This window comes from Marmota monax, unplaced genomic scaffold (assembly GCF_021218885.2).
Source record: "Marmota monax isolate L192 unplaced genomic scaffold, Marmota_monax_Labrador192_F-V1.1 WCK01_AAM20220418_F8-fsc00050, whole genome shotgun sequence".
Lineage (NCBI taxonomy): Eukaryota > Metazoa > Chordata > Mammalia > Rodentia > Sciuridae > Marmota > Marmota monax.
Genome location: NW_026694552.1, coordinates 9,994,423 through 10,022,324, shown reverse-complemented (window position 1 = coordinate 10,022,324; position 27,902 = coordinate 9,994,423). Strand labels below are relative to the sequence as shown.

At 37.7% G+C, this 27,902-nt stretch overlaps 1 protein-coding gene across 3 annotated transcripts in view; it reads left to right on the top strand.

The window, feature by feature from the left end:
• Trpc5 (transient receptor potential cation channel subfamily C member 5) overlaps positions 1–27,902 on the top strand; it is a 292,903-nt gene that overhangs the window by 253,642 nt on the left and 11,359 nt on the right. For all 3 annotated transcript variants that reach the window (XM_058571660.1, XM_058571659.1, XM_046420858.2), the window contains 2 exons: positions 26,264–26,467; positions 26,705–26,746. In XM_058571660.1, coding sequence (XP_058427643.1) covers positions 26,264–26,467; positions 26,705–26,746 — 246 coding nt within the window. The remainder of the gene's footprint in view (positions 1–26,263; positions 26,468–26,704; positions 26,747–27,902) is intronic.

The window sequence follows — 27,902 nt, the reverse complement described above, 5'->3', positions numbered from 1 at the left end:
CTAGTTGGTAAATAGCTGCCACTCCAGCTGCTCCGTATAGGACACCGCCAGACCTCTCCACTATCCAGCAAGTAAAAGGTAATGTCTGGAACAGCAGATAATATGCAGGACCCTGCTCCAGTACTGCAGCTGGCATACATTCAAATTGATTGGTTTCTTAGTCTAAATATCACTGTAGTAAGCAGAAACTTCAATCACTCCCCTTCCATTTCTCACCTAATAGTCAGGACTATGAATATGATGAAATATCACACTTGCAATTATGTTTCATGACATGGCCAAAGGAATTTTGCAGATGTATTGTTACTAATCAGGGAGATTATCCAGGTGGGTCTAATCAAATCACATGAGTCCTTTAAGAATGGTTTTCTGTAACTGATAGCCAAAAAGGATATTAGGGATCTGGAGCACAAGGAAGAGTTGATCTGTCATTGCTGTCTTGACCATGGAAGGGTCCATGTGGTAAGAAATTCAGGTGCCTCTAGAAGATGTGAGTGACCCCAATCTGACAGACTGCAAAAGAAGTAGAGACCTTAGTCCTACAACTGCACAGAAATGAATTCTGTAAACATCATAAATGAACTTGGAAGCAGTTTCTTCTCTAGAGCCTTCAGATCAGAGTACAGCCACCCCGATACCTTGGTTTTAGCCTTGTGAAAACCAGTGTGACTGGAACAGAGTAAACAAAGGGAGAGAAGTAGAAGAGGAAGTCAGGAAGGTAATGGGAGTAAGGGACAGATCATGTAGGCCATTATAGACCATTGTAAGGACTCCGGCTTCTACTCTTGTGAGGTATAAGGAGCCCTGGGAGGATTTTGAGCAGAAAACATATATGATCTAGCTTGCATGTTAATAAGATTTCTGTGTTGAAAAGAGGGTAGACTGAAGCAGGGTAGGGACAAAGACAGAGAAATCAATTGTGAGATCATTGAATTGACCCAAAGAAGAGCTGGTGGTGGATTAGACCCGGTGGTTGTTATGGCAGCTATGAGAAGTGATCAGCTCTTAGACATGCTGCTAGATTAGTTGTAAGGTGTGAGTTAAATACAGGAGTCAAGGATGAGACCAAGTTTTTTTTTGGCCAACTGGAAGGGTGGAGTTGCACATTACTGAGATGGGAAAGAGTGGGAAAGGAGTAGGCTCAGTGCAGGGGAATAAGGGCAGAGATCCAGAATTGAGTTTTAGACTAATGAAGTTAGAGATGCTCATTAGCCATCAGAAGGAAGATGTTGAGTAGACAGTGGTCTACAAGCCTAGAGGAGCAATCCAGACTGGAGACAAAGATTTAGGAGTCACCAGTATAGGCATGGTTGAGATCACTAAGGGAGTAAGTGTGGCTAGATAAGTAAAGATAGAAGGGAGACCAGTAGAGTTGAGGAATGGGAACATGGAAAGGGTGGAGGGGAGGGAATTGGGAAGTAATGCGAAATGAAATTGACCAAATTATGCTATGCCAATATATGAATATGAGGCAGTGAATCCCACTATTAGGTATAATTATAATGCAGCAACAAAAAGAAAAAAAGTGAAGAGATGGGAAAATAAGGCCCAAGAGACACTGATATCTACAGGTTAGAAAATGAGGATAGATCACTCAGAGACTGAGAAAGAATACCCAGAGAGAGGACAAAAAGCAGGATAATGTACTATATTGTGATACTATATTCTTTTCAGTATACTAGTAAATGAGACAATTTGGCTTTGAATTGAGGTAGACTAACCCCAAGAGCCACATATAGAACTATTACACTGTCATATTGACCCTGACCTTGAGGGTAAGAAGCATCTGAGTACCATTTTTCCCCCTAGTTACATCACAACTCTAAATTGTCCAGGCTCCTTGTCCTAATAGTTTCAGCAATGAAGATTTTGTTCTAATCCCAAGAGACAAAGGGTCCACTATCTGACCTAATTTCTTCCAAGACAGAAAACACTGATGCTGTACCCAGCATACCCATGTCTGTCTCAGCTCCCAAGAGCTGTTTCTTAAAAAAACAGAAGACAGTATCAACCCAGCCAGCTTTCAATTCCACTGAGCAGTAAATCATGAAAGCTATAATAAGTCTAAGGAATAGTATAACCTCTTTCCAGATGAAGGAGTTGCTCAATTTAAGCTGTAAGAATTTTATGACGTTGGAGTGGAGCCATTTCAGATTTTAATAAGTGTCTCTTCCCTTTGGGATGCCCTCAAGCAATCTAGATATTGATTTCCTTCATCTCAGTTTGTGCTTTTTCCCTGTCGCCAAACCATTCTCTGGAATCTGATCAGGGACTGCGACTTTTCACTAAGGACAAAGCAAACGTTCATAACCACCAAGGACATTTTAAAAGTGCCCCCCTCCCTTGGGTAATGTAGAACCTGTGAATACTGATAATCCCATTTCCATTGACAACTTACATCTTCTGGTAGGTTCTATGAGAGACACAAGGGTAAGGTAAATGACATAAAGGGAAAGACACAGTTGATGCCATTAGGGAGATTAAAGTGTAGAGGAAAAAGTCTGACATGAGTAAACTAAAAATAGTTTTATTACTGTGAGTATAATTAGCAGTGATTACTGAAAGCATGGGCCCAAGAGTAGTCAGGCTGCCTGCATTGAAACCTGGACTGTTACTTAGTATGGTTTTGGGTAATCTGACCTCTTTCTGCCTCATTTGACTTCTGTGTAAAATAAGGATTATAATTAGACTTTTTGCCTGTTGCATACTCAGATCCATTTTCTGCCCATTTCCTGTATCAAGGGAACGATATTCCCCACAATCCCTTGCCCTTTGGCTTCTGAGTAAACCAGAAGGTGGGAGGAGGGGAGAAGCTAGAACATTTGTTCCCTCTCCCCACCCTCACTTTTTGTGGTGCCTCTAGCAGCAACTATATTTTCTCTGGGACTCACCTCCAGCAACCAGTAGGCATCCCCTCCCTCCATTGCCACAGTATTTTCAGGGCAGCTCCACTTTGTCTCTAGCTTCTGCCAGAGAGCCCCAGTCTCTGGGGTCCGTTGACTGTACCTCTTCCTGTTTCTTGTCCTTCAAAATCTAGGGAGAAGAGGGGCTTCCTGTTCTTGCTAACTCTGAGTTGCTTCACTGACTCCTGTTTAGTTTCCCAGCTTTTCCATCATCTATGAAACTAATTTTTGTATTATATCTTCAAGATTTGAAAGACACATAAAAGAAGAATGAAATTATGGCATTTGCAGGTAAATGAATAGTACTGGAGACTATCATGCTAAGTGAAATAAGCCAGTCCCCAAAACCCAAAGGTTGAATGTTCTCTCTGATATGCAGATGCTAACACACAATAAGTAGGGGAGTGAGTGAAGAATAGAAGTTCATTGGATCAGACAAAAGGGAATGAAGGGAAGGAGGGGATAGGAATAGGAAAGACAGTAGAATGAATTGGACATAACTTTCCTATGTTCATATATGAATACATGACCAGTGAAACTCCACATCATGTAAAACCACAAGAATGGGATCCTGATTAGAGTAAGTTATACTCCATGTATATATAATATTACTCTACTGTCATATATATATATATATATATATATATATATGAATGAACAAAATTTTTTAAACAGATTTGAAAGATATAGAGTAATTTCTGTTCTCCCTGCTGCACCCCAACCAGTACCTATCTCACTGGATTGTTGTGAGGTAGATTTATGAAGCCCAAGTTGAACTGAGCCTTAAGGATGAGTCAAATTTGGAAAGACAGACAAGTGGGCACTGTGATTAGCTCTCATTTCTGGCAAATAAATAGCAGAGATTGGCCTGGTGTTTACTGGGGCAGTAAGACTATAGGGGTCGGCTTCACTCCTTTTTGCCTCCCATCCTTTCATTCCCCATGAAACTATCTTTTAAAATGGCCATGAAATCCTCTTTGTCCCAACAGCAAATATGCTTAGCAGTGAGGAGAGACATGTAAAGGATTTGTGTCCCTAGGAGCTAGATAACGAGGTTCAGCTCTTGCTATTAGAAAAATAATAAAAGGAGATAAAGTCTGTTTTTATAGCTTCTCACATCTCCATTCTGGTCCCTCATGCTGGCTGTCTACCTGGGTTGGCCCAGCAACCCTGGTCAACTGCCGGACCTGGACAAGCCCCGTGTCTCCATCTTTAGACCCAACTTAAGAGCTTAGAGCGTCTCTAACACATAGAGAAATCAGTCATAAGAATGGAATAAATAAGAATATTTGGCATATAGACTAGCCTTTATGAAATGTCAGACATTCAACCAAGTGCTTCCTATTATTATTATAGCTGCCATTAATAGCTATCATCTCTTGAGCACTTATGTGCCACATACTATAAAAAAGAACTTTTTTGTGCAGATTAGCACCGATATCTTCACATAACTAATATTAATTCCGTTTTATAGGTGAGGAAACTGAGGCACAGAGATAAAATTGACTTGCCTAGGGCACACTCTTTTTTCATATTTTATTTTCAATTAACATATATAAAGTGCACATATTAATGGGGTTCAATGTGACATTTCAACATGTGCATACAGTGTGCACTAGTCAAATTCAGCTTCCCTTTATTCACCCTCCCTTCCCAATCTCTAGTAATTACTATTCTAAATTCAATTCAAGTTTTTTAGCTCCTACATATGAGACAGAACATGCAGTATTTGTCTGGTTTATTTTACCTAATGTATCATCCTCTAGTTCTACCAATTTTGCTGCAAATGACAGGATTTCATTCTTCTCTTTTTTATTTTTTTTTCAATTTTTTAAAAATTTTGTTCTTTTTAGATATACATGACAGTAGAGTATATTTTGACATATTGTACATACATGGAGAATAACTTATTCTAAATAGGATCCCATTCTTGTGGATGTACATGATGTGGTGCTTCACTGGTCATATATTCATTTATGAACATAAGAAAGTTATGTCTGATTCATTCTACTGTCTTTCCTATTCCCATATTCTTCCCATCCCTTCATTCCCCTTTGTTTATTCCATTGAAATTCTATCCCACCCCCATGGAGATGTGTTAGTGTCTCCATATCAGAGAGAACGTTTGACCTTTGTTTTTTGGGATTGGCTTATTTCATTTAGCTTGTGTTTTAGCTAGCTTTTTAGCTATTATGACTAAAAGATGTGACCAGAAAAATTTTCGGGGAGGAAAAGTTTATGTGAGGGCTTGCGGTTTCAGAGGTCTTAGTCTATAGAAGTCTGGCTCCATTCCCCAGGGCTCCAGGTGAAGCAGAACATCATGGCAGGAGAGTGTGGTGGAAGGAAGCAGCTCACAGAGTGATCAGGAAGGAGAGAGAGAGAGAGAGAGAGAGAGAGAGAGAGAGAGAGAGAGAGAGAGAGAGAGAGACTCCACTCTCTAGATAAAAAAATATATACCCCATAGCCACACCCCACCTGCCTCCAGTTACCACTCAGTTAATCCCACATCAGGGATCAATTCACTGATTGGGTTAAGTTATGACTGAATTATTTCTCCTCCGGACCTTCTTGCATTGTCTCACAGGTGAGCTTTTTGAGAATGCCACATCTAAACCATAACACAGCCCAAATCTCTAGGCTCTGATGCATGCACTATACACATTCCCCACCCAATCTCAGACTTCCCTGACTTCACCCTTGCATTTGATTGACTGACTTACTGACTGTCCCCTGTGTTCTAACCAAAGGGATCCTCTAATGAACTTTCCCCTGAGTTCTTCAAACTAAATGCCTTATTTCCAGGGCTGATATTTCCCCACTAACATGACCCGACCCCCTGCCCCCAACACACACAGTAGCTCTCTTTTTCTTCTTTTGTGTGTCTACCAGACTTTAAACACCTGGTTGCACCTCAACTCTGTCCCTAATACTCCAAACCTCTGCAAAGGAACAGTCAAGTAACCCACCTAAGACCACCACACCCATGGAGGGTAAACAGATCAGCTACCAAATTAATGTGTATGACAAGAACTCCTTATTTCAACTTATATGTCCTGCCTTGGGACATCTCAGCCCTTTTCTTTCCCAAGTGGCTTTTTGCATGCCTAGAGCCTCCCTTGACATTAAATGCACAACTGCAAGTCAACTGTCCATCATTTGCAAATGAGGAGAATGGAGCATTCTCTCTACAAATGATTCAGGGAGTGCTGAAGACTTGTTTTTTTTCAGAACTCCACATTGCTTTTGGGCCTGGCCTGGCCCTCCCCCTGGTGGTTGAACAGAGAAATAGATTTCTTTTTCATTCTGCATCCATACTTGATCTTGGTTTTGCCAGTGAGCTTAGAGTGGGAGTGAGCTGGTGACCAGAGTTCTTCCCCTCAGGGTTCTCCCAGGATACTTTGGCACATCTCAGCTGAACAACAGCCTCTGCTTCCAATAGCAGCAACAGCCTGTAATGCCTGCTGCTGCCTGTTGATGATTTGGGTGACTGACAAAGATTCAAGTGGGAATGTGAAGGAGACAAATGAAAGGGAGTGGATTTTCTTTCCCTGTGCTAAAGGGCAACCAAAGGGCAGGTGCCTGATGTGCTGCTCTGTATCCCTGATTCCCTGTCTTAGTGTTCATCAGGAACATATGTAGTTGTCATGGAGACATTATCTTGGCTAACTGAAAAGGAAACATCACCAACTATGAAAATGACAGTACAACACCAAAGTCTCTCCTCATCTTCTGGCTGATGGCCTTTATTCTTTCATTCATTCGCTTAATGATAAATACTACTTGGATGAATAAATGAATGAATTTAACAAATATTTATTGAAAGACTACTATGAACCACACTGTATTCTTGACTGGGGAAATAATAGGTGATAGATGAACAAGACAGACTCCATTCTCATGGAGTCTACAATTATGGAATTACAGTTACAAACTTCACTTTTGCATTTGTTTCTTTGCCTTCAGACTGCATTTAACCTTTTTGGGGAATCCCAGAGTTCTTTGACAATCTGAATATGGACAAGAAAAATGAACATATGAACAAACATACATAAGTTTACCAAAGTCTCAGAGGGTTCACAGACATTCTCCTACTGTCATCCAAAAATTTCTCACTTTAAAATTTTGTTCCCAGATATAACACAAATATGATTTGAACTGCTAATAGTTCACTTGTGACAGTGTAAATGAGTGTGTCCAATCCCTTACTGAGATCAGGTTTTCATATGGGGCCAAGCAATAGAGGTATCATGAGGGAAATACACCTGAGGAAGACTGGGGAGTGGACACCAAAAAGAAAAAGAGATTGTGGGCAGCGAAAGGAAATTTCACCAGCATCATAGTTTTGCAAAGAATCAGGTCTGTGCCACAGTCCCCAACCCAAAGACAACTTCAGCCTTTCTATAAAATAACAATTACCAATAGACATTCTAGAGATACAAATGTATTTCAAAAGATTTCAGAACTGAGATTCCAAAAAAAATCACTCTTTGTAGAAGACCTGACCTTTCTAAAGATGGTCTCTGTTCTTTTTATAAGCTACCAACAACTTTGGTGGATGAGTCAAATGAACAGGGCCCAAAGGTCATTGTTGGGGAGTGATTCCTCTTGGTTTCTGCCTTACTCCTGCAGTCCTTGTTATGAATACCAGGTATGAGTTGATTATAAAGCAAAATGATACAAATGTTTTTTTTTTTTTTTAATCTCTGAGAAGCTTGAGGTTTATAAACCTAATATTAAGGAGGCCTCTCTCCCTTCCTATGGTCACTGGAGCCTCATGCCATAGCCCTGCTCAGTGTAACAAACAGAATGGGCTAGGAGGTGTCTTTTAGCTTCAACACAAAAGTCAGAATACACAGAGGAGTATCATAGGTTATAACCCCATAGAATTACCTGCCTTTTACTTGAGATCTGACAGCAGAATCACATTATCCCAGCTGTCAAGGTAAATCTGCTATTGTTTAAAAGAGGAAATAGAGAAAATCTAAGAGTAAAAATCAGGAGGAAAGTAATTGTATTTATTTATTTCTCTTGCCCTTTTCTTTCCTCACAGGATTTTGCTTTTTCTCTGCTCTCTTTCCCAATTTTTCCTGGGTAATTGAACTTCTAGAGTTTCTGGATCTATAAAATTTTGAGTTAATCGCAAGGATCTGATGAGAAATATACTTATCTCAAAGCCCCTCCTAACAAATATAACATATCAGAAATCTCCCAGAGTAAAAAACAAAAAGTATTATAGGCTTCTTCATTCATTAGGAAATCAACACCAATTATTAAAGAAGTTTGGAACTATTAGGATTAGAACTCTTTCAAATGACTCCATTCACATTCCCATTGGCCTCACCCACCCTAAAGATTCCTGGAGATAGAGTTTCCATTACCTAATGGATCTTTTAGGAGGTTATGCCTGGGGTTTTTCTTGTAATACCTTATTTCATAATTTCACACAGGATATTTTATGCTGAATTTCATCTATCCTTAACAAGGACACACTTCCTATACTATCACTTAATATTCATTGGTAAATGATCAAATTAATGAATTTTTAATGCATATGGCTTTTCAGAATATTTTATAGTATGAAGACAGAGTAACTGACAAAAGCAGACAAACCTAAGCTTAGTGCCCTCTTGAACAGGGATTGGCAATTTTTCCTACAGGGGCCAGAGAGTGAATATCATGGGACTTGTGGACTGTAAGAACTGTCTAAACTACCCAATTATTCTATTGAAACACAAAAGGAGCCATAAACAAATTGGCTTGGCTGTATGCCAATAAACTTTATTTATAGGCTCTGAGATTTGCAATTCATATATTTTCGAGTGACAAAATATATTTATTTTGATTTTTTCAAGTATTTAAAATTGTAACACATTCTTAGCTTGTGGACTATACAAGTAGCAGTCCAAAAATGGCCTGCAGGCCACAGTTTGCCAACTACTCTAGTTATTTCAAAATATATATTGTTCAACCTTTGTAGACTGAGGCACCATGAAAACAAGGGCTCTCCTTTAGGTTTTCTTTATATTCCCTGGTGCCTGGAAAAATAGGATACCTAGTAGGTACTCAATAAGTACCTTTTTGGTAATTGATAAGAAGTTGGGTGAAATATCTAATCTTTAGTTTGCCAAATGTGTTAAGAAATACTTGTGTGGAGTTGTGTCCATTGCAAGTGTTAAGTGTTTGGAAATCAATAAATTTCTATGGCAATGGGCAGAGGAATTATCTAACTGAAAGAAAATATGCCTAGATGATGGATATCATATTTATAGTTAATATTGTCCCTGGGTTTGATCCTCAGCACCTATCTCTATATATATATCGTCTATCTACATATATAATGTATATATACATATATATTACTTTAATACAGTGCTTTAAGCTTTCTAAGGCACACTTGCATATGTCTTATTTGATCCTCACAATAACTCTGTGAAAGTAGATACTATTATCTACAATTACAGATGAGGAAATTGGCTTCTCAGCATTGAGACTTGTCTGGTAAGTCTGTTCATTTGTTCATTCCTTCTTTCTACAAGAACTTGGGAGTCTACTACATGCAAGGAATGAGCTCAGGGCAAATCCAGGTCTAGTGATTCCTAAGGTGGTTTATAGAAGAGGGAAGTATGGCTTGGGAAGTTAAAACTAAGCTCCTGATAAATGAGACACAAAGTTAGAAGACATATGTTATGACTGAGTCATGAGACCAGTGACAGATCCACTGGGGACAGACCTATTAATTTTCCCATATCCCAAGTGATAAAGACACATCTCTCTTCTGCCTAGGCTCAGAAATGAGTCCCTGATTGGTTTAGTGCCAGTTATTTCTGAGCTCAGCAAACTACCACTTTTATTACTTTAGTGTTGCTTCTGTCCTCCTAGAGAAAAATGTTCCCCACTCCCCAAATGGAAGATACAGGCAAGCAGAATGATCTGGGAACTCAAGAGTTCAACTTACATCCTGTGAGATCCCCCGGAAATGGTGACAAGCAGTTCACTGAGTTTCAGGACTACCACAGCCAGAGGTGTTCTCAAAATTGTCCAGAGTACAACTTGCACAGCTGAAAGCAATATCCCTGCAAAGGTCACTTTTGGGTGGAAAAAGCTGACTTTTCTGCAGAAAACATAAGCAGAAGAAAAACCTGGACAGTCATCCAAGGTCGGCTGAATGTCTAGAGGAATCTGTTCATCAAAATCTCAAAGTTGGGCCAGGTGTGGTGGGGTACACCTGTTATCCCAGCAGCTCAGGAGGCTGAGGCAGAGGGATTGCAAGTTAAAAGCCAGCCTCAGCAACTTAGAGAGGCCCTAAAGCAACTCAGTGAGACCCTGTCTCTAAATTAAAAAAAAAAATTTAATTTAAAAAAGCATACAAAAAGGGCTGGGGATGTGGCTCAGTGGCTAAGTGCCCCTAGGTTCAATCCCTCGTACAAAAAAAAAAAAAAAAAAAAAAAAAAATTCAAAGCCCTGATCAGACTCTGTTTCCACAACTTTTGCAGGTACCTTCCTGACACCTGGTGCACTTCTCCAAAAGATAGTATATTTTAGTGCTTAAGAACTGAGCTCTATGGTCTGGGGCTGCAGCTCAATGGTACAGCTATAGCCTAGCATGTGTGAAGCACTGGGTTCAATCCTCATCACCACATAAAAATAAATAAAATAAAGGTATTATGTCCACCCACAACTAAAAAGAAAAAAAAATAACTGGGCTGTAGGCGGGCACAATGGTGCACACCTGATTGCAAGTTCAAAGCCAGCCTCAACAACTTAACAAGGCCTTAAGCAACTCAGTGAGACCTTGTCTCTAATAAATATTAAATATTTAAATATAAATATTCAAAGGGGCTGGGGTGTGGCTCAGTGGCTAAGCACCCCTGAGTTCAATCCCGATACCAAAAAAAACTGGGCTCTAGAGTCAGCCCAATCCAGATTTGAATTGTGGCCTACCAGTTTCTAGCTGTGTGTTCTAGTTGTACATTCTTACTATTAAAAGTAAATAATTTTAATGGATTCATTTCTAATTGCTTATTCTTAGGTTTCCTTGCCAGTAGGAAAGCTCAATGAGGATATACACTTTGTCTTTCACTATTGTAATCCTAGAGCCCAGTCCTAGAGTTTAGCACAAAGAAAGTGTACAATCAATTTTGTAGAAAGAATTAGTTGAAGATCTAAAGGCAGATATGTAAGTGAAAGGAACATCAATAATATTACCTAGTACTTTTCAAGCATATCATCCTAATTTTCATAACTGCTCATGAGACAGATTGTATTACTATTTCCATTTAATGAGTAGGGAAATAGGCTCTCTGCTGAATGTATCTAGACCAGCAGGAGGCATCCTTGAATTAGTGTTTCTGGAAGTGTGGCTGACAACCATCTGCATCCAAATAATCCAAAGAAGCTTGTTACACTATGTAGGTTCTTGGGCCTCTCACCCCTAGAACACCCATTCTCAGAGATCTGCACTGAGATCCAGAAATCCACATTTCAGCATGCATCTTGGGCATGTCTGATACCACTGAAGTTTGAGAATCCTGGATATAAACAAATCCTGATTAGTTCATTTGGCTTCAAAGGTCATGCTCAACCTTTCTATTCTTGCTGATTTTGCATACTGTTGCCTCTTTTGGGAAAGTTCTTTCCCTCCATCTCTGCCTAGATATGCCTTTCCAATCTCTCAAGGCCTAGCTAAAATATAATCTATTCTGTAATGCTTTCTGGTCCCTATCTGCCAACAACTGAGAGTGCCCTTGAAGCAATGAGACAGGATATTGGATGGTGTCAGTGGTGGAGCCTGAGGATGGGAGAGCTGGAATGGAACTAGAGGGTGGGGCCTAAGGTTTGCCCTGAGATTTGGCACCTGAGTATATGCACTGGAGCTGAGACTGTTACAAGGGCTGAGAGCTGGGTAAATGGTAATCAGGTTCATCATACCCAGTCCTCAAATGGGCAGAGCAGCAATTTCAACCATATAGCAAATAAAATCATGGAGGGAGATCAATAGTCATATCATGTCTGAGGATGGGCTGAGGGAAAAGAGACATAATGGCCACCTACTAAACCACTTCACATGTTCAGGATGGAGGAGAATCAGCTTGTAACACCCACTAAAAGGGCTCTTGTAGTTTGGGAAGGGTTGAATGGGCTCATGGGAAATATCACTATTAACGTGCAAAGGAGTGTTGGGGGTAAAAGATGAGCCATGTATTAGAGTTGGAAAGAGAGCTCTCTTTGGGGCCCTAATATTTTTCAACTATGGGGGCTGGAGATGTGGTTCAGTGGTACTTATGCTTGCCTAGCATGCACAAGGCCCTGGGTTGGGTCCCCAGCACCATCAAAATTATTTTTTTTCCAGCCATGTTTGTGGATTTCAATTGAGGTCATTGCCAGTTCTCTACAATAGTATCAAAGTAATTCCCAGCAAGCCCCAGAATGATTAGAATGGCAATTTCTAATCACCTAGAAATAGGGAGGAGAGTAGGATTGCTATTTTGTGACAGGGATTTGACTTCTCCCTGAACATGCATGTAATAAGTTAGAGGCGAGGGCAATAACAGGTATGGGAGTACACTAAGAGGTTGAACATCATATTTTGGAAATTCTTGTGTATTTTTTAAATAAATGTAAACAAAAATGGAGTTCAAATTATAATATCTTTAAAATACTTATATATTTTAAAAATTGTATTTTTAGAACTGAGGCAAATCTATATTGCAATGCAGAACTTCTGGTGAACCCCAGAAATGTGTGTTTTTTTTAACGGTTGCCCTATATGATTCTGATACACACTAACATTTGAGAAGCACACCCTGAATTCTGCCAGGAGAAGAAAGCATTCCAAGTGATGTAGACTTCCCTTGAGATGTCAGGAAATATGAATTTTCTTGCTTCTCTTTGGAGTATGCATGTCACAGTAATTTTTCTTGCTTTCCCATCAAAGGGAAATAGAGTTGGTTTTATATGCAAATGAAATACACAATTGCTAATTGATGTGAAGGATGCCAAAATGCCTGCCCTGCCCAAAATATCCCTCCAATCAGCCTTCCCTGGGGCTGAAAATTCCTAGGAGTAGCCTTTTTCCTTAAGGGTTATTATTAGCTCTGCTCTTGCTGAGTTTGAGCCTGCCACTCTCCCTTTGCATTATGTTATAAAGTTTTCCAATTTGCTAAGCAAGATGGTTGCTGGCAGGAGATCTGAGAGAGTGCACAAGACTGTCAAAAGCTGGTAAGAAATTGGCCTTGTAGTTTGATTGCAAGGAAAATAACCTTGAGCTTGGATTTGTTGAGAAATGTGAAATTGAACAGACATGTCCATTTGACCTAGCTATGGCCATGTGCTCAGAATCTGAGCAACTCAACAGCATTTGAGGGTGTTCTGTACAATCAAAGTACATTACACTGGCACTGTGAAAGGAGCTAAAACAAATCCTGGCCTTCTCTACAGGAGCTGACAGTCACAAAGGCAATACAGGGCACACAGATGATTTGAACACATTGCAAGGGTATGCGCTTTTAAAGTGTATATTATGGTACCACAAAAGTCCTAAAAGTTTTGGAAAATTGGGAAGAAGCAGAACCACTATATCTTTGTTCGTATGGGCTATATCTTACACAAAAGCACCCTGTAAGGATGCTGATCTAGGAAAATGTTCCAATGTCATACTTAGGTAGAGAGGTTAGGACAGAGAGTAGGAGAGAGCATCACCACTAGACACTGAAAGTAAGCAATGGAAGAAGATACAATGTCTGATTGGTCTATCACATAAGGGGAAAGGCTATTCCAATGCAGATGAATAAAACCCTCCTGGGTATCAGATACTTAGGGAAGTTTTAAATAAATATAATTACAAAAGTCACACCATAATCTTGCAATTCAAGTTAGACCAAGGGTTGGAAATAAAACAGATTTCTATATACCAGCTGATCTTGATGCCTATATTGTTCTCTGCTGTAATCCCAACATCTAGCATTCAGCAAGCAATCAACACATATTTGTTGAGTGAATAAATGTATAAACGAATACGTGCCTTATTCTTCAATTAATAGTCCGTCCTGTTCAACCAAACCTGTCAGGTGGTCTATTATTTATGCTCTTTCAGACTCAGGTGCTACCTTTGTACTCTCATTGTGTACATCATGGTATTCCCACCATCATCACTGGACAGTCATCTCTATGTACTCAACACCTAACAGAATGCCTGGCACGTACATAGTACGTTGCTCAAGACAGAAATCAAACACTGAATGGGTGGGTGACTAATTAACTGATGCATCATAAATTAATGGAAGAATGCTGTTGAAACGATTATATTTCATAGTAATTCCCAATCTGAGATCACCCGAGCACCAGAAGAATGGAGTAGTAGCAATTGAGCTGTTTTTTTAAAAGCTCAGTTAAAATTATAAGGGAGCCAGGCATGGTTGTACATGTCTGTAATCCCAGTGGCTTGGGAAGCTGAGGCAGGAGGACCTCAAATTCAAAGCCAGCCTCAGCAAAAGAGAGGCACTAAGCAACTCAGTGAGACTCTGTCTCCAAATGAAATACAAAAGAGGGCTGGAGATGTGGCTCAGTGGTCAAGTGATCCTAAGTTCAATTCCTGGTACTCAATAAACAAAAAAAGTCAAATCCATGTTCCTACAGACTTTTAGAAAATCATTTTTAAAAGGATAGAGCTGCTTATTTTTTTTTATTTGCAGTAGTGGAGATTGAACACAGGAATGTTTTACCACTGAGTTACATCCCCTCTCCTTTTATTTATTTATTTATTTTTTTAATTTTGAGACAGCAAAAAAGGAGAGGGGATGTAACTAAGTTGCTGAGGCTGGCCTTGAACTTGTAATTCCTCTACCTTGGCCTCCTAAGTTGCTGGGGTGACAGATGGGCACCACCATGCCTGGCCCTGCTTATTGTTTAAAACACATACGAACAAAAAGCTAAACTCACACAGGAATTTTTTCAAATGGATCATTTCCAGATGCCATAACATCTAGCCATGTACATTAGAAAATAGCTGAATATGCACAGGAGTCTTATCATCAGTCTCCCTTTCCAAACATGTCTAGAGGTAGAATTACATGTTTGAAAATGTAACTCAGTTCATTTGAAGAAATGCTTATTGAATACCTATTTCATTTCAAGAACTGTGCTGGAGAAACATAAATGTATTTCCAAGGATGGAAGATGGGCTATTATGGGGCATCAAAGGTCAAAACAAGAATTCAAGGTTTGTTCCTGGTACTATCGGCTCATTCATACAGGAGAAGGAACCTACAATTATATAGCTCTTTCTACATTCCAGGCAGGACCTTAAGAATTTGACATTGACTTCTACAACAATTCTGCTTAGTAGATATTTCCCACCATTTTTACAGTTGAGAAAACCATAACTCAGAAACTTTAATAATTGATCTGAGGTCACACAGATAATAAGTAGCAGGAGGATCTGTCCAATTGTGAGAAGGTAGCAGAATACAACAGTTACTAATAGGGCATTATGTAAAAATGTGGATGTGTAACCGATGTGATTCTGCAATCTGTATTTGGGGTAAAATTGGGAGTTCATAACCAACTGGAATCTAATGTATGAAATATGATATGTCAAGAGCTTTATAATGTTTTGAACAACCAATAAAAAAAATTAAAAAAAAAAATAAAAAAATAAAAATTAAAAAAAAAAAAACAAAAAACAAAGCACAAATGGTCAAGTGTTATTAAGGCAATTTATAAACATGCAAAAATAAGCTTATGTTCACTTGTGATTAGGGAAATATAATTTAAAACCACAACAAAATATTTTTAATACAACTTTTTTTTTGCAAAAAGGTGGTAATTAATGATTAAGTATACATTATGGAAATGTATACTGTTGGAAGTATAAATGTAAACTAAAGAAGGGATTTCTTTAGTTCCATTAAAACTAAGACTATAGCATATGTCCACCTTTTCCACAGAAAGTTGAACTAGCAGATATCTGGAAACAAGAACATCTTTTTGAAACCTCTGATACTTGGAAATAAGTCTGAGAAAACTGTGTGGTCCACAGAGTTGAATTAAAACCAAATTAGAAGGATAAGAAGAATTATCTCACTTTAACCACATCAACTCTCTCCTCCAGGTAGATACAATACTAGAGGAGAAGTTCTCCCTGGGTCCATGGTTTCTACAGGAGGAAAAGAATCAGAGGCAGTTATCCAGCTCCCTTATCATTCCAAGATGCTTTCCAGGGAGCCCACTCTGGCTTCACCTCCCTGGGAATCCAGGGTATAATATTACAGCTGGACCACATGAGTAAAAAAAAAAAAAAAAAAAAAAAAAAGATAATAAGTAGCAGGGCAGTATTCCAAAACCTGGTTTATTAGATTCCAGAAACCCTTGCTCATTCCACAATGATCTCAATGGCATGCTGCCTCTCACTGTTTCATCCTGCTGTTACCTCCTATCCTCTGCATTCTAAATTGTCTAAACCAACCCAATTTCCCATAGCAGGATTTCAGGCCAGTGATAGATATTTCAGACATAATTGTGTATGTGTGTACATATGTAATTTATAGATTGAAGCCCTCTCAGTTCAAGGGCGTTCAAACAGTTTGCTGGCATACTCTCTGATAAATTTGGAAAACATAATCTATGTATCTCCTTATATATTTGGGAGTTAACAGCGACATTTTTCATCATAAGTTTAAACAGTTGCAAAGGATGTAATTTTTGGAATATGGTAGACTGACATTTAAAATAGAACTATCCAATTATTCATTCAAATGTATCTAATAGAATCTGAATACCACAGTAATTTGTTCCTCAAAATCAAGCATATGTTTAAACAATAAAAGGCTAAATTCTTCTTAAAGGTAGAAAGTTTCCATCATTCTATCTTCTTCTGAAATTCTTATTTCCATCATATATTAATTCCATTAGAATTAATTCCACTAGAATTAATTCCACAGGCTTTAATTCTAATGTTATATAATTTTTACATTTAAGGTCTTTTTGTTATTTTTATTACATTTTCATATTTCTTTATAATAAAAGTATGAATTGAAACAATTTTTATCTCTTGTAGTCATGAGGTTATAAATGTTAAAACCATTCTTCTGAATTTAGTTATCATCCAATTATTAGTAGTACAAAGCTGCTCAAATGAACACAATTCCTTTATAAATCTTGATGATCACTAGATTAAAAATTATGTTTTGGGCTGGGGATGTGGCTCAAGCGGTAGCACGCTTGCCTGGCATGCATGGGGTGCTGGGTTCGATCCTTAGCACCACATAAAAATAAAGATGTTCTGTCTACCGAAAACTAAAAAATAAATATTAAAAAATTCTCTCTCTCTCTCTCTCTCTTTCTCTCTCTAAAAATTATGTTTTGATTTCAAATGTATTTTTTTAAAGAAGCAAATAGGGCTTTTCTCCCAACTGGTTGTTATATTCATGGTTGAATATGGAGTAATATTCAGGAATAGGATTCAGCATCAATTTTATTCTTACTTCGCAATTTTTTAAACTAAGTGCTGAGAAACATTTCTCATATCAATAAATATATGTGAATGGATAGACTTTTATAATGCCAATGTCATTCAAATTTTGGAACCCAGAGTTACATGTTAAATAGTCATATAATGTTTTTCATGAAATAATATTTTAACAATCTATCATCTGCCAACTTGATTAGGTTCTCCTTAAATATTATTGAATGCAAAGAATTATAAACCACCTGAATTAGTAAAGAATTTGTTATCCAAGATTAGAGTCATGTAATTTCTCAATTTGTAGGAAATACTTCTGAGGTAGGTGACCTCTGAGATAGACTCACATGATATCTACCTCCTGGTACTTGAGCCCTTATGCAGTGCTTTCCCCTTGAGTGTGGATTAGACCTAAGGACTCGCTTCTAACAAAGAGACCACAGCAAAAGTATAGAGATGTATTGTACAGCATGGTAACTACAATTAATAATAATGTACTGTATACTTGAAATTGTTAAGACAGTAGATCTTAAATGTTCTCATCACAAAAAATGTAACCAGGTGACACAATGAATGTCAGTTAGCTTAATTTAAATATATATATTTTCTTGGATTATATATGTGTGTATATATATATCTTGTATATATGTATATAAACATCATATTGTACATAAACAAATAGAACTTTTGTCAATTATACATTTAAAAAGCTGGGAGAAACAAAAGTGATGTCTTCCCAGATTATGTTGCAAAAAGACTGGCTTTTCTCTCCCTCTCTCACTTGGAGGGAAGGCTACTACCACCACCATGTTATAAGCTTTTCTATGTAGAAGCCCACATGGCAAGGAACTTAGGAAGCCTGGTGGCCAATAGCCAGCAACAGAACAACAACAAAAAAAAAAGATGAGATGTGACAAATAGGCGACAAATAGAAATCTTAATAATTTTTTTTTTGGTACCAGGGATTGAACTCAGGGGCACTCAACCACTGAGCCACATCTGCAGCCCTATTTTGTATTTTATTTAGAGACAGGGTCTCACTGAGTTGCTTAGCACCTTGCTTTTGCTGAGGCTGGTTTTGAACTTGCTATCCTCCTGCCTCAGCCTCCCAAGCTGCTGAGATTATAGGTGTGCACCACCAGGCCCGGCTCTCATCATCTACATTAAATACAATTTTACCAAAACTTTATAGCTGCAGATTTAGCAATTTATAGAAAATATCTGTCTTGTAGCCTGACTAATAAAACCAATCATCATTTTGAAACCAAATGACTACATCAGATTTATTTTCTATCTCAAAAGGATGACTTCATTTTCAACTCATTAAATGTGTCAATACTTATCCCTATAATGACCATCTCACTTGTAAATTCAAACTCTAGGATTAATAGACATACAGAAAAGTAGAAAGAGCATGCAGGCTTGTTATAAGTTTGTCACCAAAATGAAATAAGGTAAAATAGAATGCAGTGCTATCTTTGCTTTTCTTTCACAGAATTAATTCTCCCTCAGGAGGAATGTTGGGAAATGGAGAAGTGAGGTCATTAAAAGAAAATTGTTACCATTCTTGCCAGCCCACTATATATTATTTCAATAATCCAATATCAGCCAAACCATCCTGTCTCTAATGCCAAGCTTCACTCTTAATAGAAATACATGTAAAGCACAGTCATAGTAAAACCTACCATGGATATGTGATATGTCAATTAAAAGTGTCTTCTTAATATCTTAGTGGTATGGACCTTTCTGACTGCCTTGTATAGCCTTTGGATTTCTTACTTAGAAAGATACTTTTAAATATATCAAAACTATTATTTGCTTTTGCAGAAATTGACAAGCCAATCCTAAAATTCATATGGAAATATAAGGAACTCTGAATAGGAAAAAATAATCTTGAGGAAGATGAACAAATTTGGAACTTATATGTCTCAATTTAAAAACTTTATATAAAGCTATAATAATTAAAACAATGAGGGACTGGGATAAAGATACACCTGCAAATCAATGCATTAAAACTAAAGATTGAAAGGAAATTTCTTTTTTTAAGTTGATTGACTTTTGGTCAATGGTGCCAAGAGAATTAAATGAGAAATACATTGTTTCAGCAAATTGTGCTGGGACAATTTGATATTCATGTGTAAAAACTAAAGCTACTGCTAAAATTAAACTCTTAGGAGAAAATACAGGAGATGCTGGGAAAACTGGTTATCCACATGTAGAGGAATGAGACTAGATTCTTATCTCTCACCCTGAACAAAAGTCAACTTGAAATAGATCAAAGACCTGGGAATTAGAATAGAAACTATGCAAGTCATTGAAGAAAACATAGGGTCAACACTCCAACATATTGGCACAGACAATGAATTTTTCAATAGGACCCCTAAAGCTCAGGAAATAATGCCAAGAATCCAAAAAAGCCGGGGGGGGGGGGGATGGCATCAAATTAAAAAGCTTCTGCACAGCAAAGGAAAAAATTAGGAATGTGAAGAGAGAACCTACAAGAATAGAGGAAAATCTTTACTAGCTACCTTTCTGAAAGAGATTAATATCCAGAATATAGCTGGGTGAGGTGGTGCACACCTGTAATCCCAGCAACTTGGGAGGCTGAGGCAGGAGGATGGCAAGTTTGAGGCCTGCCTTAGCAACTTAGCACAGCACTAAGCAATTTAGTAAGACCCTGTCTCAAAGTAAAAATAAAAAGGGATGAATATGTGGCTGAGTGTTTAGGTATCCCTGAGTTCAATCCCTGGTAACAAAAAATAAACAAACAAATAAAAATTTAAATACAAACACACATACACACACATATTCAGAATATATAAAGAACTCATAAAACTCAACATCAAAAAACCAATAACCCAATTAATAAATGGGAAAATTAACAAAACAGACATTTCTCAAAAGAATAAATAGAAATGGCCAACAAATATATGAAAAAATGTTTAAAATCTTTAGCAATGAGAAAAATTAAAATCAAAACTACACAGAGATTTCATCTCACTCCAGTCAGAATGGCAGTCATCAAGAATGCAAACAATAAAAATGCTGGAAGGATGTGGAGAAAAAGGAACACTTTTACACTGGTGGTGGGATTGTAAATTAGTGCAACCACTGTAGAAGTCACTATGGAGGTTCCTCAAAAGACTAAAAATGATGAGGGCTTGGGTTGTGGCTCAGTGGTAGAGCACTTGCCTAGCACGCGTGAGGCCCTGGGTTTGATCCTCAGCACCACATAAAAATAAGTAAATAAAATAAAGGTATTATGTCCAACTACAACTAAAAAATAAATACTTAAAAAAAAAAGACTAGGAATGGGGCCTGGGGATATAGCTCCATTGGTAGAATGCTCGTCTTGCATGAACAAGGCCCTGGGTTCAGTCCCCAGCACCCACCCACCCCCCCAAGACTAGGAATGGAACTACCAAATGACCCAGCTACATCACTTCTCAGTATTTATCAAAAAGAAATAAAGTCAGCATACTATAGCAATACATGCATACCCATGTCTAATAGCAGCACAATTTGCAGTAGCCAAGCTATGGAACCAGCTGAAGTGTCCATTGATGGATGAATAGATAAAGAAATTGTGGTGTGTGTGTATATTTATATATATATATATATATATATATATATATATATATATATATATATAATGGATTTCTATTCTGCCATAAAGAAAGTGAAATTATGCTATTTGCAGGAAAATGGAAGGAACTGGAGATCATTATGCTAAGCAAAATAAGCCAAACTCAGAAATATTGTGTGCATGTACAAATATGTAACAATGAATCCCACTATGATATACAATTATAATGTACCAATAAAAACATGGAAAAAAGGGAGGGAATACTTGAAGAGCAGAACTCTGACCCAGCACCTGAGAAGAGCACAGGGATTTAGATGAGCATTGTGTCTCTGCGCCAGCTGTCCTTGATCTACATTCATGCCTCAACTGGTGCCATTTTTCCCTGTTTGTAATTCATCAGTTACAATTCAGCTTTTTCAAAGTGTTTCAATTAGCATCTTAAAATTCCCCCTCCTTTTTTTTTTTTTTTTTTTTTTTTTGGTACTGGGGATTGAACTCAAGGGCACTTAACCACTGAGCCACATCCCCAGCCCTTCTAATATTTTATTCAGTTGTAAGGTCTCAATGAGTTACTTAGGGCCTTAGTAAATTGCTGAGACTGACTTTGAACTCAAGATCCTCCTGCCTCAGCCTCCCGAGTTGCTGGGATTACAGGATTTCTTGGTAACGACTTCACACTTAATTTGGACAAGTCAAAAAGATAGTCTATCAATGGTCTAGAACAGCAGCAAAGAATTTAGAAATGATTGTTTTGAAGATGAATTCTGGTTTCAGAAACAAATCAGTTCCAGGCAAATTTAAGAAACTATTTAGGATCCTTCAACAATTAATTCAAAATGGGAACTTATATTTTAAAATAATTTTAAACTGATACAAATAAATGAATACATGTTATTGGGCATATTTTGGAAAATGTAGAAATGAATGAAAGAAAAAATAACAGTCATTGCAAGTCACAACCAAGAGACAACCTCCCCTAATATCCTACTGTTTTCTTCCTATATGTATATATGTATCTGTTTGCATGTATGCACTATTTTAATAAAATTATATCATATCAAACATTTAAAGAGGAGAAATATAGGAGTAAATCTTCGTGGACTTTTGTTAGGCAATAGTTTCTTAGAGCATGATAGCAAAAGCACAAGTGACAAAAGATAAAATGACAGAGCTACATCAAAATAAAATACATAGAATTATAAAATTTTACTAAAATATTTACCAAAATATTTTTAAAATACTAATTCATGATATGGTAATATATGTGCTTCTTTATTACCTTACTGGATGATAAAATCTAGCAGTGGGTCTAAATACCTAATTTCAATCTAAAAGATTTATTTTTACTTTGAAGCTAACTGTTCATTTGACCTAAAGCCATTTAGTCCCTCTTAATAATCCCAGTGGCTCAGGATGCTGAGGCAGGAGGATCAGGAGTTCAAAGCCAGCCTCAGCAAAAGTGAGGCACTAAGCAACTTAGTGAGACCCTGTTTCTAAATATAATACAAAATAGGGCTGGGGATGTGGCCAGTGGTCAAGTGCCCCTGAGTTCAATCCCCAATTCACCCGCCCTAAAAAAAAGAAAAGAGGTATCTCCAATTTGTCTATTAACAGTTGGATTAATCTAGATTCTTAACCATTTATATGAGTAATATTTGAGAATATTATGAAAACCCAGAAAAAATGAAAAACACCCAATATTTTATATACAATTTTAATAGATACATTGGTTTCATTAACTTTATCCATGGAATCAGTTTTTTTTTAATTTTTATTGTTGGTTGTTCAAAACATTACATAGTTCTTGACATATCATATTTCACACTTTGATTCAAGTGGGTTATGAACTCCCATTTTTACCCCGTGTACAGATTGCAGAATCACATCGGTTACACATCCATTGATTTACATCTTGCCATACTAGTGTCTGTTGTATTCTGCTGCCTTTCCTATCCCCTACTATCCCCCCTTCCCTCCCCGCCCCTCCCCTCTTCTCTCTCTACCCCATCTACTGTAATTCATTTCTCCCCCTTGTTTTTTTTTTCCCTTTCCCCTCACTTCCTCTTGTATGTAATTTTGTATAACCCTGAGGGTCTCCTTCCATTACCATGCAATTTCCCTTCTCTCTCCCTTTCCCTCCCACCTCTCATCCCTGTTTAATGTTAATCTTCTTCTCATGCTCTTCCTCCTTATTCTGTTCTTAGTTGCTCTCCTTATATCAAAGAAGACATTTGGCATTTGTTTTTTAGGGATTGGCTAGCTTCACTTAGCATAATCTGCTCTAATGCCATCCATTTCCCTGCAAATTCTATGATTTTGTCATGTTTTAATGCAGAGTAATACTCCATTGTGTATAAATGCCACATTTTTTTATCCATTCGTCTATTGAAGGGCATCTAGGTTGGTTCCACAGTCTTGCTATTGTGAATTGTGCTGCTATGAACATCGATGTAGCAGTGTCCCTGTAGCATGCTCTTTTTAGGTCTTTAGGGAATAGACCAAGAAGGGGAATAGCTGGGTCAAATGGTGGTTCCATTCCCAGCTTTACAAGAAATCTCCATACTGCTTTCCAAATTGGCCGCACCAATTTGCAGTCCCACCAGCAATGTACAAGTGTACCCTTTTCCCCACATCCTCGCCAGCACTTGTTGTTGTTTGACTTCATAATGGCTGCCAATCTTACTGGAGTGAGATGGTATCTTAGGGTGGTTTTGATTTGCATTTCTCTGACTGCTAGAGATGGTGAGCATTTTTTCATGTACTTGTTGATTGATTGTATGTCCTCCTCTGAGAAGTGTCTGTTCAGGTCCTTGGCCCATTTGTTGATTGGGTTATTTGTTATCTTATTGTTTAATTTTTTGAGTTCTTTGTATACTCTGGATATTAGGGCTCTATCTGAAGTGTGAGGAGTAAAGATTTGTTCCCAGGATGTAGGCTCCCTATTTACCTCTCTTATTGTTTCTTTTGCTGAGAAAAATCTTTTTAGTTTGAGTAAGTCCCATTTGTTGATTCTAGTTATTAACTCTTGTGCTATGGGTGTCCTATTGAGGAATTTGGAGCCTGACCCCACAGTATGTAGATCGTAGCCAACTTTTTCTTCTATCAGACGCCGTATCTCTGATTTGATATCAAGCTCCTTGATCCATTTTGAATTAACTTTTGTGCATGGCGAGAGAAAGGGGTTCAGCTTCATTTTGTTGCATATGGATTTCCAGTTTTCCCAGAACCATTTGTTGAAGATGCTATCCTTCCTCCATTGCATGCTTTTAGCCCCTTTATCAAATATAAGATAGTTGTAGTTTTGTGGATTGGTTTCTGTGTCCTCTATTCTGTACCATTGGTCCACCTGCCTGTTTTGGTACCAGTACCATGCTGTTTTTGTTACTATTGCTCTGTAGTATAGTTTGAAGTCTGGTATCGCTATACCGCCTGATTCACATTTCCTGCTTAGAGTTGTTTTTGCTATTCTGGGTCTTTTATTTTTCCATATGAATTTCATGATTGCTTTATCTATTTCTACAAGAAATGCCATTGGGATTTTGATTGGCATTGCATTAAACCTATAGAGAACTTTTGGTAATATCGCCATTTTGATGATGTTGGTTCTGCCTATCCATGAATAGGGTATATTTTTCCATCTTCTAAGATCTTCTTCTATTTCTCTCTTTAGGGTTCTGTAGTTTTCATTGTATAAGTCTTTCACCTCTTTTGTTAGGTTGACATGGAATCAGTTTTAAAAAGTCTTATTCTTCTGAATGCCACCCTTGAACTCATTCTGCTAATTCTTTCTTTTTTATACCTTTATTTAATTTATTTATTTTTATGTAGTGCTGAGAATCAAACCCAGTGCCTCACAAGTGCTAGGCAAGCACTCTACCACTGAGCCACAACCCCAGCCTAGCTAATTCTTTAATATGATGTCTAAGCACTGCTGCCTTGGAGAGCAAAATGAAAACTTTTATGGAAGATCTAAAAGTCCAAGGAGCAAATTCTAAGACTCTCTGGCAGACTGAATGTTAACTCAAAAACCACTCTAAGTCAACACTGGGCTACATTGCTTTCCTTTTTTAAGATCTCATTTGCTAGTAAAGAAATTTCTATCTTTATCTTCATACTGCAAGGTTTTAACTGAAAAGGTGATATTGTTTCCATATTCCAGAACCCATCTTTCTCTCCAGAATATCTGTAACAATTGTTGGGGGGTGGTCGTTGTCTCTGCAGATATATTTAATTTCTTTTGTCAGAACAACCAAAATATGATAACTAACTCATGCTGCTTTCCTCCTTTATTTAACTAACAAGAAACAGTGGGTCCAATTTAGTATCTGATAAAGTATATTCTCTCTGCCTTCAAAAGATGATCTCTGATCTCTCTGGGCTGGGGATATAGCTCAGCTGGTAGAGTGCTTGCCTCATATATACAAGGTCCTGGGTTCAATCCCCAGCACCACAAAAAAAGATGATCTCTGTTATTTTATACACAACTATTAGTTCCCTATTAGTGTTGTAACAAATTCCCATGAATGCGGTGGGTTTGAAACAATGCAAATTTATTACTTCATAGTTTTTGGTGTCAGATGTCTGAAATGGGTCTCAATGGACTAAAATCAGGGTATTGGTTGAACTTTCCAAAAGCTGTAGCAGAGAACCCATTTTCATGTCTTTTTCACTCTCTAGAGGCTGCCTACATTCCTTGGACTATGGTCCATTTTCATCTTAAAGCCAGTAATGGCTATGTCTTTCTTACATTGTATTACTCTGGACACTGACTCTCTTGTCTCCCTCTTTCACTTCTGTTATTATATTAGGCCCATCTAGATAATGTAGGATAATCTAGATAATGTAGGACTTAATTTCTACTAGTAGTAGTAGAAAAAGAAGAAGAAGAAGAAGAAGAAGAAGAAGAAGAAGAAGAAGAAGAAGAAGGAGGAGGAGGAATAATAATAATAATAATAATAATAATGCTGGGGATTGAAGCCAGGGGTGCTTTACTATTGAGCTATACCCCCAGTTCTTTTTCATTTTTTAAGACAGGGTCTCACTAAGTTGCTGAGGCTGACCTCAAACTTGTGATACTTCAGCCTCCTAAATCACTGGCATTGTAGGTGTGCACCACTGCTCCCAGTTGTGGTAAGATATATCTTTGAGTGTTAGATTACTAAATATCTGTAATTTGGATTTACAAGGTATATGCAATTTTAATTATATAGCTACTGACAGATTGCCCTTTATAGAAGCAAGTAAAATGTGTAGGATAAGACGTGGGCACATTTTGCAGTTTCCCATCTCAAAACCTTGACCTTCTGTCTTTCATAGGATCATGCTGATATTGAGTGGAAGTTTGCAAGGACAAAGCTCTGGATGAGTTACTTTGATGAAGGTGGTACCTTACCACCTCCTTTTAACATCATCCCCAGCCCCAAATCATTTCTCTATCTTGGTAACTGGTTCAACAATACCTTCTGCCCCAAAAGAGACCCTGATGGTAGACGAAGAAGACACAACTTGAGAAGCTTCACAGTAAGACTTTTAAAATCTGTTTCTTTTTAAACAAAACTATTTTCTCCCTTTCCTCCTGTGTGATACTGTCCATCTTAAACATCATAAAATCACTTCAACTTATCTTTTGGAGATTTGTCAGGCAAGTGATGCAATGTCATTCTCCAGTTCTAATATATAGAAATATATTCAGATGGGTGGGTGGATTAGGTGCTGGGAGACTGTTGATGTAACTTCTCTGTCCATTTTCAATTACAGGAACGCCATGCTGACAGCCTGATACAAAATCAACACTATCAGGTAATGCTTCTTCATGGGGACTAAACACAATAGTTCCTGGCCAGTTCTGTGAACTAAAAGCAAATTTCACTCCGGCTATGACTGGATTTGATGAGAGTAGGAGGCTTGGAAAAGGTTAAGTCACTCTTTAGGGTGGATTCTAAGCCCTTTAACAGCTGGATCAGCAAGGTCCATAGTATAGAAAGCTATACTTAATCAAAATGCATTCTGCTGTCATGTATAACAAATTAGAACAAACATATTAATTAATTAATTAAAAAAAGAAAGCTATCCTTGAGATTAAGTAAAATAGGATATGTGGCTGTTCAGTCAGTCAACAAACATCTGAGACCTACTATACATCAGACATTAAGCTAGACACTGGAGATACCACTGAGGACATAAGCTTTCTACTCTTATCTAGCCAGAATTAAATACATTAAATAAATCATTATGTGAACAAAAGGCACAGAGTAATGGGAATATATAATAAATAAGGAAGATAGTACAGGACAAAACTAACCTCAATAAAGTAAAAGCTTATGTGCATGTCAGGAACTTAGGTCTTTCTAAATTCCAATACAATTTTAATGAAAGAAACATATAAACACTTCTATCTCAGCAGCCAGAAGATAAACAAGCATCCAAATATGTGAGATATCCCTTGAGAGTAGTTATTGCCGATCACAAGAAAGAGAACACTCTCTCGCCTTCCTAATTAACAGAAACCCCAAGTAGAAAAATGTTCTTCCAGGCTTAAAGCAAATTCAGTCTTATTCTAGAAAGTCAATTCCCTAACTTTGTTCCCTTTAAGCAAAACTAAGAGAAATAGAAAATACAGAATATGGTAGGTAACCTTTCTCTCACTAATCCTGCCTCCAGCCCTTATTATTTTCACAATGAATCTTAGGCAAGATTCATTGCCTTCATTTTATGTTTCATAGTTCTCACCAAAAAAAGAATCAGTTGCTGGGCTTCTCAATGAGTTATTTAAGTTCTCAGAGTAGCAGAAGTAGTAAGTGTAGCATCGGCTATTTATTACTATAGGCCTTGAAATCAGCTTGAAGTAGAATTGAATTCTTATTTTGACATTCACTAGTCGTGTGTTCTTGGAGGCATCAGTTAATGTCACTGAGCCTCAGTTTCCTCATGTAAAATGGGAATAATTATAAAAAAT